General features: G+C 35.9%; 1 protein-coding gene across 1 annotated transcript; it reads right to left on the bottom strand.

Moving 5' to 3' along the window:
• Nucleotides 1-9: 9 nt before the first annotated feature.
• LOC148078894 (mitochondrial inner membrane m-AAA protease component AFG3L1-like) lies at nucleotides 10-9,009 on the bottom strand. Its single transcript, XM_087792922.1, has 17 exons — nucleotides 8,856-9,009; nucleotides 7,975-8,065; nucleotides 7,853-7,912; nucleotides 7,672-7,787; nucleotides 7,135-7,284; nucleotides 6,976-7,050; nucleotides 6,428-6,552; nucleotides 6,090-6,348; nucleotides 5,878-6,015; nucleotides 5,626-5,779; nucleotides 5,334-5,441; nucleotides 3,513-3,638; nucleotides 3,329-3,439; nucleotides 3,061-3,176; nucleotides 2,202-2,402; nucleotides 1,231-1,425; nucleotides 10-566 (listed from the first exon to the last, which is right to left on the bottom strand). Exons 1-17 carry the CDS (start codon nucleotides 8,970-8,972, stop codon nucleotides 393-395), a joined length of 2,316 nt encoding a protein of 771 aa, XP_087649048.1. The 5' UTR covers nucleotides 8,973-9,009; the 3' UTR covers nucleotides 10-392.
• Nucleotides 9,010-11,414: the final 2,405 nt, after the last annotated feature.

The following is an 11,414-nucleotide window of genomic DNA, read 5'->3' as shown; positions in this document are numbered from 1 at the left end:
AAGAGGAAGTAAAACTGTAAAAGCTCTTTATTATCTACACGAAATATCATCAGTGTTCCTTCAAACTCAATATTTTTTGACTAGGAAACAGAACCTTTGGTTTTCACAAGTTCAAGTATTATTCAAGTAAAGAGACTTTTGTAACACTTTCTATGAAGGCGTCATGTCCAAAGCATGAACATCATTTTAACGCATTAAAATAAATGATAGGGCTTTATAGAAGAAGTTATTATTATAATCATCTATAGCAACTTGTAACAAATGTAATACACTGTAAGTTGTGGTCTTCAGGAGTTTGAAGTCAAATGGAAACATAATTACATATAAAAAGTATTCAGTTGATTCACAATTTGAACAAAAACGTGTTTTTCTGCAGATCCTGCGGCTGATTTTCAGCTCTTGTTCCACTTCTTTAAACCTTCAGGCAGAGAGGACTCTTCGTCGAGTTCCCCCAGTCCTTCCACAAACTCCTCATACGAGGATTGTTCATAGAAAGGACGAGGCCCCAACATCTCCACCATGTCAGCTTTGTTAAGTATGCCTCGTTCCAGCAGAGTTTTGGCGACCTGCAGCACAACAATCGAAAGGGAAGATTAGATTTAGTTTTGCGTCATCATGTGCAGCGGATCAACTGAAACCTCCCCAAGTGTCAGCAGCTAACAACAAAAAAAAGCTTTAACATATGAAATAATCTGCTTTTTTAATTTAGATATATAGATAGATATACAGTATATAGAGAATTTTTTGTTGTTCTAAAAGATAAGCTCAGATACGTTCAGTAACCGTAAAAATAGTTTTGATAATGGGTCCAGATCAGGCAACTAATGTGAAAACCCAACCCTCCTGACTCACTCTCACGTTTCAAATGTTGAAGTCTTCCTCTCCAACATGCAGTAAGTCTCTCATCATGATGATGTTTTAAAGTTATTACTTCATAAAGTCACTTAGAGGTGGAGACTTCCAGGCTTTTTGAGGTGCGGTGACAAACCTTGATGCTTGACAGTAGAGTGGGTGTTGTTATGGTAAACAAAATTTCATCTCCAGAAAAGAGAGTTTGGTACAAACAGTCACATAATGAGTACAATAGAGGTCCAAGATCAATTTAAGAGACACTTACATCAACACATTAGTTGAACTTTAAAGATTCTTCATAAGTTTTGGTCATAACTAGTAGATGATGGGATGCATATGAATAGAACTAGTCTCATCACACTTGATGATCAGTCTCACCATCTCCACCATCTCTCTCTTCTCAGTGATGAGCTGCAGTGTTCTTTTGAAGGCAGAGTCTATCAGCAGCCGGACCTCCTGGTCTATGAGGCGAGACGTGGGTTCACTGAAGGGCTTCTCAGTCACCATGTCGCCCTGCTGAGGGAGGTCGAAGGACATCTGTCCCAGAGCTTCACTGAAGCCAAACTGGACCACCTTCAACAGATGTAATTGTCATTTGAAGATATATATTATTCAATCAACAGGAAGGCAATTAATAAAACCATGAAAGATAACTGTAAGTGTACAGATACTGAGACAAAACTGACTATTTAGGATTTGTTTTGTGTATTATAAAGAAATTAAATGATATGTTTATTGTTGTTGAAAAATACATATTCAGAGATAACATGCACATATTGTGTAATTACTGATGCTAAAAGTTAAGATTTAAATACACGTTTTAGAGGTTGTGTTTTCACTTAAAGAATATTTTCATCACGTAATAAAACTTGGATGCATGTAAACAAAATAACATGCTGTGAAGGTTATTAAAAGGCAAAGTTCTGCTGAAGAATATCAATCACGAATCTAAATCATCAGTTCCTGATCAGAGCATGGTGACGTAGTTGGAGTGAGTGAAAAGATAAATTGTTGCAAATTATCAGAAAAAGGCGCCATCTGCTCGTGCTGTCGATTGACCAAGAAATACAACGAATATAAACAAAGTACGGTCTAAGTACAATATCAGTCCACCCCAATTTTCCACCCTGGTTTTTATGAAAGAAGGAAACTTCGACTGCATGATTTCAAAGCACTGTGTTCCACATATGAAGTGCACAGTGGTCTGAAATGGTACTTGAACTGACTGTTACTACATTTTCATATATTTCAATAAGCATCAATGTCAGAGCTGCAAAAGAACTAGAGCACAATCCTGAGTTTGATATGACCAACTTGTGTAAAGAAACATGCATCATTTGAGGCTTCACCTGAGCATAAGCCGACTGGGTGACTTTCCTGAGGTCATCTTGAGCCCCTGTGGTAACTTGGCGAAAGAAAACCTGCTCAGCCACACGACCGCCGAGCATCACACACATTCTGTCGAACAGCTGCTCCTGAGAGAAGAGGAACTGCTCCTTTGGCAGGTACTGGGCGTAACCTAAACCTTTGCCTCGAGGAACGATGGACACCTGCAGAAGCACATGCATTGTGTCATACATGATTCTTATAGAAGGATCAACCCTCTTAAGGTAGATCCCTCTCTCATATCTTTTTTAAACAAACACAATTTTCAGGATATTTTCAAATCCTAAAGTGATGGTGTTTCACCAAGTATCAGCTAATGCTTGGCACATGGGCATTAAAAGAGGCTTTAAAGATTAATCTAATTTCCATAATGCATAATTATTTTAGAGAAAAAATATAAAACTAAACAACTCATTAAAGAAAGATTATTATTTTCTCCACCAACCTTCTTTTATGTTGGCAGGTTAAGGTTTGGAAGCAATAAACCAATTAAAGATTTTAAGATGTTAAGATGTTTACACAATAAATTGAGAGGATAGCCGTTAATGAAGCTTATGTTTAAATTAAAAGTATGAATAAAAAAGAAGAGAAATGTTTATAAAATAAAGAGGCCATTATAAGATTTTTAAAACGGATATTATTAGGTAAATATGACATCATAATATAATTAAATATAGGATTCAAAAACAGGTGAAGCATTAAAATAAAATGTATTATCAAATATATTTTGCCCTTCTCTTAGTTGAAAAGCTGCACCAGAGCAGGGAGGTGTGTGAAAAAATTACAAAACAATGAAATGGAGAAGAAATCCAAAGAAAATACCTTCAGGAGAGGATCAGCATGTTCCAAGAACCAGCCAGCAACTGCATGTCCAGCCTCGTGATACGCCACAGTCTTCCTCTCTGGAGGTTGCAGCACTTGAGTTTTCTTCTCTAAACCTAAGATATCAAAAGTGTGAAACAAGTACAAGAACTTAATCATAGACCAATTGTTTGTTGAAATAAAACAATGAACACAATTAAACCATGTTAATGCCAAAGCTGACCAAATATTTGATCATCAACCTTGATATGAGCCTAAAGGTTGTTACCTCCGATCACTCGATCGACCGCCTGTTCGAAGTGCACAACCATGACGTGCTGGTTCAAGTTTCGTGCCGCTATCAAAGCTGCTTCGTTGCACACGTTGGCAATATCAGCACCTGCAAACGACATCGGTCAGATGGAATATGATAAGAAACAGCAGCGTGATCATAAAGATTCCTCGGTTCTTACCAGTGAAGCCTGGTGTCAGTGACGCCATCCTACGAGCTAAAGCTTCCATGTTTATATTTGAATCCAACTTCAGAGGTTTTAAATGCACTTTAAAGATGGACGCTCTGCCTTTGATATCTGGTGGAGCTGGAGGGAGACAACACCGTTATTTAATTTACAGCATCTAAAAAGAGCCATGGAACCCACAATACTCTTTTTCTCTTAAAAAAAAAAAAAAAGTGTTTCTACTGCCCTCTTGTGTTCAAGAGAGAGAAGACTGGATGGCCCATTGTCAGATGTTGTTTCAATTGATCCAATAAAAAATCTCACGTCAGCACCACTAAAGCTGCTTATTTTGACTGAGAAGTCAGCAACAAAGCGCTAAAACATCAATGCTGATGTGAATTCTGGTTCATGATGAATTGAAAATTGGATATGATGATAAAATTCAACGCATCATTTCAATGTTAAAAGTGATAAAATAATTGCCATAGATTCTTGACCATGGTTCAATAATTCGATCTAACCATTTGCTGTCCGGATCGTTTACACTTTGGTTAATTCATTATTTATTTTTTATTTATTTAATTTTATTAATTATTTTGTTTTTCTAATTTTAGTTTCTAAGCTTAATAAATAGTAGCTCGCAGCAACATATGGAAAAGAAAACTATGAACTAGAAAGTTTTTACGAACTGCACTCATTATTATTTATGTGTGAACTGAACTTTGAACTACAGATAGAAAATTACCCTTTTCCAAAATTAAAGCAAAGTAAATCAATAATAATAATGGATAAAAAACTAGACTTTCTCCATTTTACAGTTCTATTGCAATTCCTTTTTTTAATGCAACTCTCAAGAAAAAGAGACCTACGTTTGAATATACCTTCTTGAGCAATCATGCATTCATCCGTTTAGACAAAATAATACAATTAAATACAGAAAAGTCCTTGATGTGTGTAAATGTGACGCAAGCAGGAAAGAGAAAATTGGATTTCAGCAGGTAAATATGATAAAGGTGGTGGATTACATAAAAATAGCAGACACTAGAAAAGGATCTGGCAGTTCTGAAGCTAGAAAGAAAGCATGAGTGAAGTAAGGACAACCCCTAAATAAACATCACTCATGTTTCTCAGTGTAGGGCTGAAAACAACAAAATACATTGTTGCTGATCATTTTAAGTGGAGGAGGTGGACTTGCTGTGTCCAAAACAGCTGCCAACTTATTATTGTCTTATCTCAACTACATCTACAGTCACATACCTTTTTTCTTTTGAGATTTATGTCTTTAATCACAGCTAACAATTCAATAAAAATAAAAGAAATGGGCGAAAATATATACTGTACATGTTTAGTTATTTTGTTGTTGCTATAGCAGCGTTGAATAATGAAATACCCTTTTTATTACTTGAAAAATTGGTTTACGATAAATTTACAAAAATCTAATTAAAATCACGAACGATATTTTCTCACTTCTGCTGATGCTGCTTTTTTGTAAAATATGAATTGCTGACAGCGTCAGAAGATTGGCTTGAGGAAGGTTTTGCTAACATTGTGAAAACTTTAACTGAATTTAAAGATAATTTGGACAAAATCATGCAACAAACGTGACCGATGGAACATTTATCCGTTTTAAAGAACTAGTCTCTGTTCACGTACTGTACAATTCCGGCCATTCAGGCAGACACAAGCTAACCTTTGAACCCTGCACATAAACTGTATGAACTCATGAAGGAGTCTCTGACCAATAAAGACTCAATCTCAAGGCAAAAGGTTTAACTCCTACTGATAGATTTGTTATAAAGTCTGTCACAAAAAAATAATCAGAACCATTTCTATTACCGATATAAATGTGTCGATCAAAACGCCCGGGTCGCATCAGAGCTGGATCCAGGATGTCAGCTCGATTGGTGCCGGCCAGAACAATCACATTAGCGCAACTGTTGAACCCTGAAGTGAAAAAACAAAGATGAAGAAATGGAAAACCAAATTTTAACAAAATTGAAAATTGTAATTTAATGTTAATGTATTTTTTATTTATGACTTTGAAAAGAATATTTTAACCAAAATGCACATTTTAACACACAAATGTAAACAATAAATTACAAATTAAAAGACATGGTCAAGTCCTTACCGTCCATTTCCACGAGCAGTTGGTTGAGTGTGTTCTCCTGTTCACTTTCGCCAACGTTGCTTCCTTGTTCTCGCTTCCTACCTATGGCGTCAATCTCATCGATGAAGAGGATGCACGGAGCATTTCTGCGAGCCATCTTGAACATATCTCTGACCTGGCGTGTGAGGCAGGAGGGGAAAGTTTCCATGAGACACGAGCAGTGAAGGGATTGGACCATATTTTCTGACAAAAGTTGGAGGAGGAGACACTGACCCTTGAAGCTCCAACACCAACAAACATTTCCTGGAATTCTGAGCCATTGACGGTGATGAAAGGCACATTGGCTTCTCCGGCTGTAGCCTTTGCTAGCAGGGTCTTTCCAGTGCCCGGTGGTCCTGAGAGAACAGCCCCCTGCCACAATAGAGGTAATCGCTGAAGTATTCATAATCAGAAACTTTTATAAAATAAAGATTTTTAAAATGCACCTTTGGAATCTTTGCTCCGAGTGTTTGGTATTGCTGAGGGTTTTTTAGAAAGTTTACCAGCTCCAAAATCTCAATTTTCGCTTCTTCACAACCGGCGACATCTTTGAATCTCACACTAATCTTTTCAGTCAGTATTCTAGCTTTTGATTTAGCAAAGCTGAACGGGTTCCATCTTCCTCCCATTGATCCTCCCCCTCTTCTTCTGGTCAGGAGAAAAAAGCCAACCAGGAGGACGATCGGGAGAGTCAAGAGCGGCACTCTTGTTAGGGAGAGAGAAAGAAAATGTTTATTTCTGCTGGAAGTTTCACAACAGGATATACATGTCTTTGTCTGCTTACGCCTCCATCTTGCTGCTGTAGTACACAGGAACCTTTTGGGTGCTTTCACGACCGAGTTCATTTTCAGCCAAATCGAGATTCCGTTCGAATGAGTTTACGCTGGCGATATTGAACCACAAATAATTCTGAAAAATAAACACACACAACAGTTAACTCAAAATTACCTTCAACAAGGCAACAGGTTTACAGCATATGTATAAACTCCCCATCAATAAATAGGATAGTTGGAAGTTTGAGTTACGACATATCTGGTAGAATGAAATTTGAGTAAACTAAGTAAATGTGAAAATAACATTTCAAAGTGATTCAATACATCCAAGGATAATATTCATCTTAAAGTTCATAACCAAAAAAGTTACAATGGTAAAAACTTGAGTTTTACACAATAAGGGGCAATAATCGATTGCGAAGCTAAAACCCTTCCAGACTTTCATATAAATCTTATGAATAATTTAAATAAAGATGAAAAGTCTTTACATCAAAGTAAATCTACTTCAGTCCTGGTTTTACTAATATCCATCTATAGAATACTTAGACAATCTACTCACTGCTTCTCCTGTGTTCACTCCATCAAGAGGAAAGACTTTGACATACTGTCGGTTAATCACTTCAAGATGGTCCACCTTTAAGGAAATGTAATAAATACTTAATTCATTAATTTCAGAAAAAGGTTTTAAAGAATGAATAAAGTGAACTGAGCTTCTCACCACTCCAGAGTTCAAGTAATGATTCACAAAGTCCAACCAAGTAATCTGGACTCCAGTTTTTCTAAAATTGAAATAGATAAATGAAGCACCCATGCCAGCTGCTCCAACTGCCAGGTTACGAGTCATTTTATCGTCCAAGGGGAAGTTGTCCTGAACAGAAAATAATTATGATGAGGTTACATTTTTTGTTCACTTTTGACGAAGCAACATGGACGTACCATTTAAATACAGTATTGTAGTGACCAATCGGCCTTCACTAAATGCAGCAGTATGTAGAATAGCATCAGAGGTTGGGTACTGTAATAAGTGCTTCCTAGCAAGTTGTATGGCTCTGTTAAAGTTTATATGCAATTTAAATAGGTTAGCTGTTTGTAACAGAGTTAACAAAGGTAAGAAGTTTGCCGTTCCCGACTGCTAAATGCTACAATATGATTAAATACGCCGTACCTCGCGCAAAACAAATCAGCAAGACTGCAATATGGCAAGGACAAAAGCATCACATGTGATATGTGGAACAAAAATAAATAAAAATCACACCTGAAACCAGCTCCACCACTGCGACTCATCTCTTTTGCCTCTTCTTTCTCGTTCATCCTCTTTTTCTCCATCTCTTTCTTCTCTTCCAAAAGAATCTTCTTCTATGTGATTTTTATCTTGATAACACAATAGAAACATGTCAAAGTAGAACAGGTGGATCAAGACTTAACATTGTGCGCACCTTCAACTGATTTGTCTTTATTTACCGTCCCCTCTGCCTTTGGGGAAAACTTTTCAAATCCTAGAAGAGAGATTATCAGATTAAAATGGTCTTGTATTTGCAAGTTTATTAAGAAACTGTACCTCTTGGTGTTTTGTTTGTGTGTAATAATCGTACACATGGAAAAGTATGTTGATAAAAACCTCCAGAGTTCTTCAATAGCAGCGGTAATTTCTGAAAAATATTTAGTTTTTTTTTCATCAGATTCAGTAAATATTTGACATGACAAATGTAGTAAACAATTGCTTTATTTTTACAAAATTATATTACAAGGAATAAATAAATAAATGTACAAGTCTAAAGTGGATGAATGTATGGCTTACTTTTAAAAATACATTTGTAGTTCTGCAAAATACTTTGTAAAACCTTAAGGATTATATTCGGCAACACCTTAAAAAGGAAAATACAAAATACAGTTGTCAATATATATATTCTATAACTAAAAATTAAAATAAAAGCATTAAATTGAATGTAGTGCATATCAACACAACTACTAAGACATCAAAAATTGCCATGGAAAGTGAGAAGAATTAACACTTCAAAATCCATTCTCGTATATTTAAATGCATTTTAGTTATACATGATGCATTCAATTCTCATTTATTTCAAATTTCTACCGTAAAACCTCTCCCAATTTACCAGGATAGTAGTCAAGGTCTTCATGAATCATCATCCAGTGTAATTTAAAAGTTAAACTTTGTTTACGTTACAGTGCATGTAAACTAAGTTGTTTGTTTACTTCATGCAACTATCTTTGTCCTTCAGCGTCTGATGTAACAGTTATGTGCCACTGGGCCACACAGCCACAGAATACAGTGATGGAAACTTAAACAAAAACCTGATAGATGATGAGTAAATGTAAATGAGTTAATCTAAAAGTCCACGTTGAAACAACAACAACAAGACACAAATAAGTGTGACAAGCCGTTCTCTACGAAGACATTAAAAAAAAACCATACCATACCATAGAAAGAGCAGCGCCATTTTGAAGACCTGACAAGGTGCAGTAGATTCGACTGTACGACTGAATTTTCGATAGTTGGTTCCGAAAGGTTCCAGCACCAACAGCAAGAAGAGCCATTGTTGTTACATGATCTCTGGAGCTCGGCAGCAGACTGGCTGCTCCGAACGTCACGTAACCTGCGAGCTTAAACTATCGCGAGATTATAGAAGCGGAAAGACGTAGATACCAAAGTCTTCTTCAACATTTACAATTAACTTCATTCATTATTATTATTATTATTCATTATTATCATTATTATTTTTTTGTGTTGATTGAAGTGAGGAGTCGAATATACATTACATATTATATTTGTAATCATACTCTACCAGTTATTTTTAATCATAAATCGTATCATGTATACTTCAAAAACAGTTTATACAAGTTAGGTATTTTGGTACTTTTATGTCTACTTGTCAGTGATTCAGGGAATCATTCCTAGCAATTTACTCAAATTGGTTCTATTGAGTGTTCTGGACATCGTAGAGATTAAAATTTGTAGCCTGCACAAAAATAAATGTAATCGTAAATTGGTTTCCGTCTATAAACTTGTATTATAGTGCAATTGAGTTGGTTCGGTAGTGACAGATTCGATCTTTGCGCTCTAATACCTTTTTATACGAGTTATTAAAAATAACAAAGCCCGATGTATTTTGATCACTGTTACACTAGCTGTGTACTATAACCTCATTTTTGAAGAACAAATGTGTGGATCGCACGTAAACAGTAAATAAATAAAGCGTGAAAGAGTCTCCGCATCAGATGAGGGACCGTCTACAAATTACTTACAACGACAAAAATGTAGTATTGAAAAATATTGTCTGATTTTAACTAGCAGACTTTCTTTCAAACGTATTTTTTCCACAAATAACTAACCTTCATATACTGTATCGTCACTCCAATCGTTATTTACTTTCAACATTTTTTTTTAGTTATTAGTTATTTAGTTTTTACATGCACTATTCATTAACCTTTTTGTAATAACTCCTATTAGTTACAACTGTTATGGGCAACACATTTTTGTCACAATCATCCATATCGTGTTACTTTAATGTTTAGTTTTTAAAATGTCCTCTAAATTCATTCATATCTATATTTGTATGGAATTTTTCATAAAAATGTTGTAATATAGACGTATTCAATTCATGTCACTTATGGAGTACCTTCATATCATGTTACTACACTCATTGTTTTTCTTTCTTTTTTTTTTAAATTTTCGTAATCAATATTTTTATGCAATTTTTCACATATATAATTTTGATCACTGTTACAGTAGATATTCACCACACCCTAAAAACAGACCAAAAAACTTTAAATCAACTGTTTCGATGGTGATTCTCGAACAGCTGGCAGGTATTATAAAATAGAACATATTTTCATCAGGCGCATTCTATTGAAAAGTAATGGTAAATATATATATATATATATACATATTTATATATATATATATATACATATACATTAATTTTCTTAATTTTGTTGTTCTTTGTGCATCAAGGTTGAAAAAGCCATGGGAATTGTTCAAAAAGTAAAACGACTACAACCGAAGGACCTTTGGAAATTGGCAGCTGGCATCGAGGTTGTGGTCAGACCCATCAAAAATTGTAAATCATTTATTAAAAAGAAATACATGACACTCGTCACAAGTTTGGACTGAACTGTCATAAGCATTATTTGGGACACATACTCCAAAGAATCAGCATTGGCTATGGGTGATTTGGACAGGAAATAGGAGAAATATAAGAAAGCTGACAGTGAAAACTGATGCTCTTAGGTTAGGTTAGGTTGGGTAGAACTTTATTGATCCCTCAGTAGGTCTCCTTCGGGAAATTGTTTTTCCAATTAGACACAGCAATACAGACGATTATTCATAGAGAAATAAATAGAAAGAACAAGATGATACACACGCCGTGCAATGTCCCCAGACGTCAGGATCCAGAAGACATGTTGTGGACTTTGAAGAGGAAACAATTAGGGACAGTTGTCGAGGACTCACTGGTAAAAAGGAGTCAAAATATATATAAATTATAGTGTCTGTGTCCGGTGAAGCTGCACCGGTTGTATTCGAAGAATCTAGGAGGACTTGAATCTTTCCTCTGATAGTTACAATTTTTTCATTAAAAAAGTTCATGAAGTCACTGATACTGAGATGAGGAGGGATGGACTGCTCAATGGAATGATGGCTCCGTGTCAGCCTGGCTACCAGGGCCGGGTCTAGGCAGGGGCAAGAGGGGCCCTGGCCCCCTCAAATAAATGTTGTGCCCCCTCAAACTTACATGTAAGTAAGTAAGTAACAGCACAATGCCCCCTCAAGATTTGTGGCTGCCCCCTCATACATGCCTGTCTAGACCCGGCCCTGGTGGCTACAGTGCTGAATAAGAACTTGGGGTTATTCTTATTAGCTTCTATAAGTGACGAGTAATAGCTAGCTCTGGCTTTCCGAAGAGTATATTTTGTATATTTTTAACTTATCCTGCCAGTCCTGGTAGAGTTCACTATGTTTTGATGAACGCCATTTCTTCT

The sequence above is a fragment of the Callionymus lyra genome, chromosome 6 (assembly GCF_982586985.1).
Source record: "Callionymus lyra chromosome 6, fCalLyr1.hap1.1, whole genome shotgun sequence".
Lineage (NCBI taxonomy): Eukaryota > Metazoa > Chordata > Actinopteri > Syngnathiformes > Callionymidae > Callionymus > Callionymus lyra.
This window is presented reverse-complemented; position numbering and strand designations above follow the sequence as displayed.

Bases quoted from the DNA above. Each gene is read 5' to 3' on its own strand.
- LOC148078894 (XM_087792922.1), bottom strand. From the start codon at position 8,972: ATGGCTCTTCTTGCTGTTGGTGCTGGAACCTTTCGGAACCAACTATCG. The intron at 5,442-5,625 runs GTAAGGACTTGA...TTTTCACTTCAG, and splicing joins ACTGCTCGTGGAAATGGACG to GGTTCAACAGTTGCGCTAAT. The intron at 567-1,230 runs GTGAGACTGATC...GTTGTGCTGCAG, and splicing joins AGAGAGAGATGGTGGAGATG to GTCGCCAAAACTCTGCTGGA.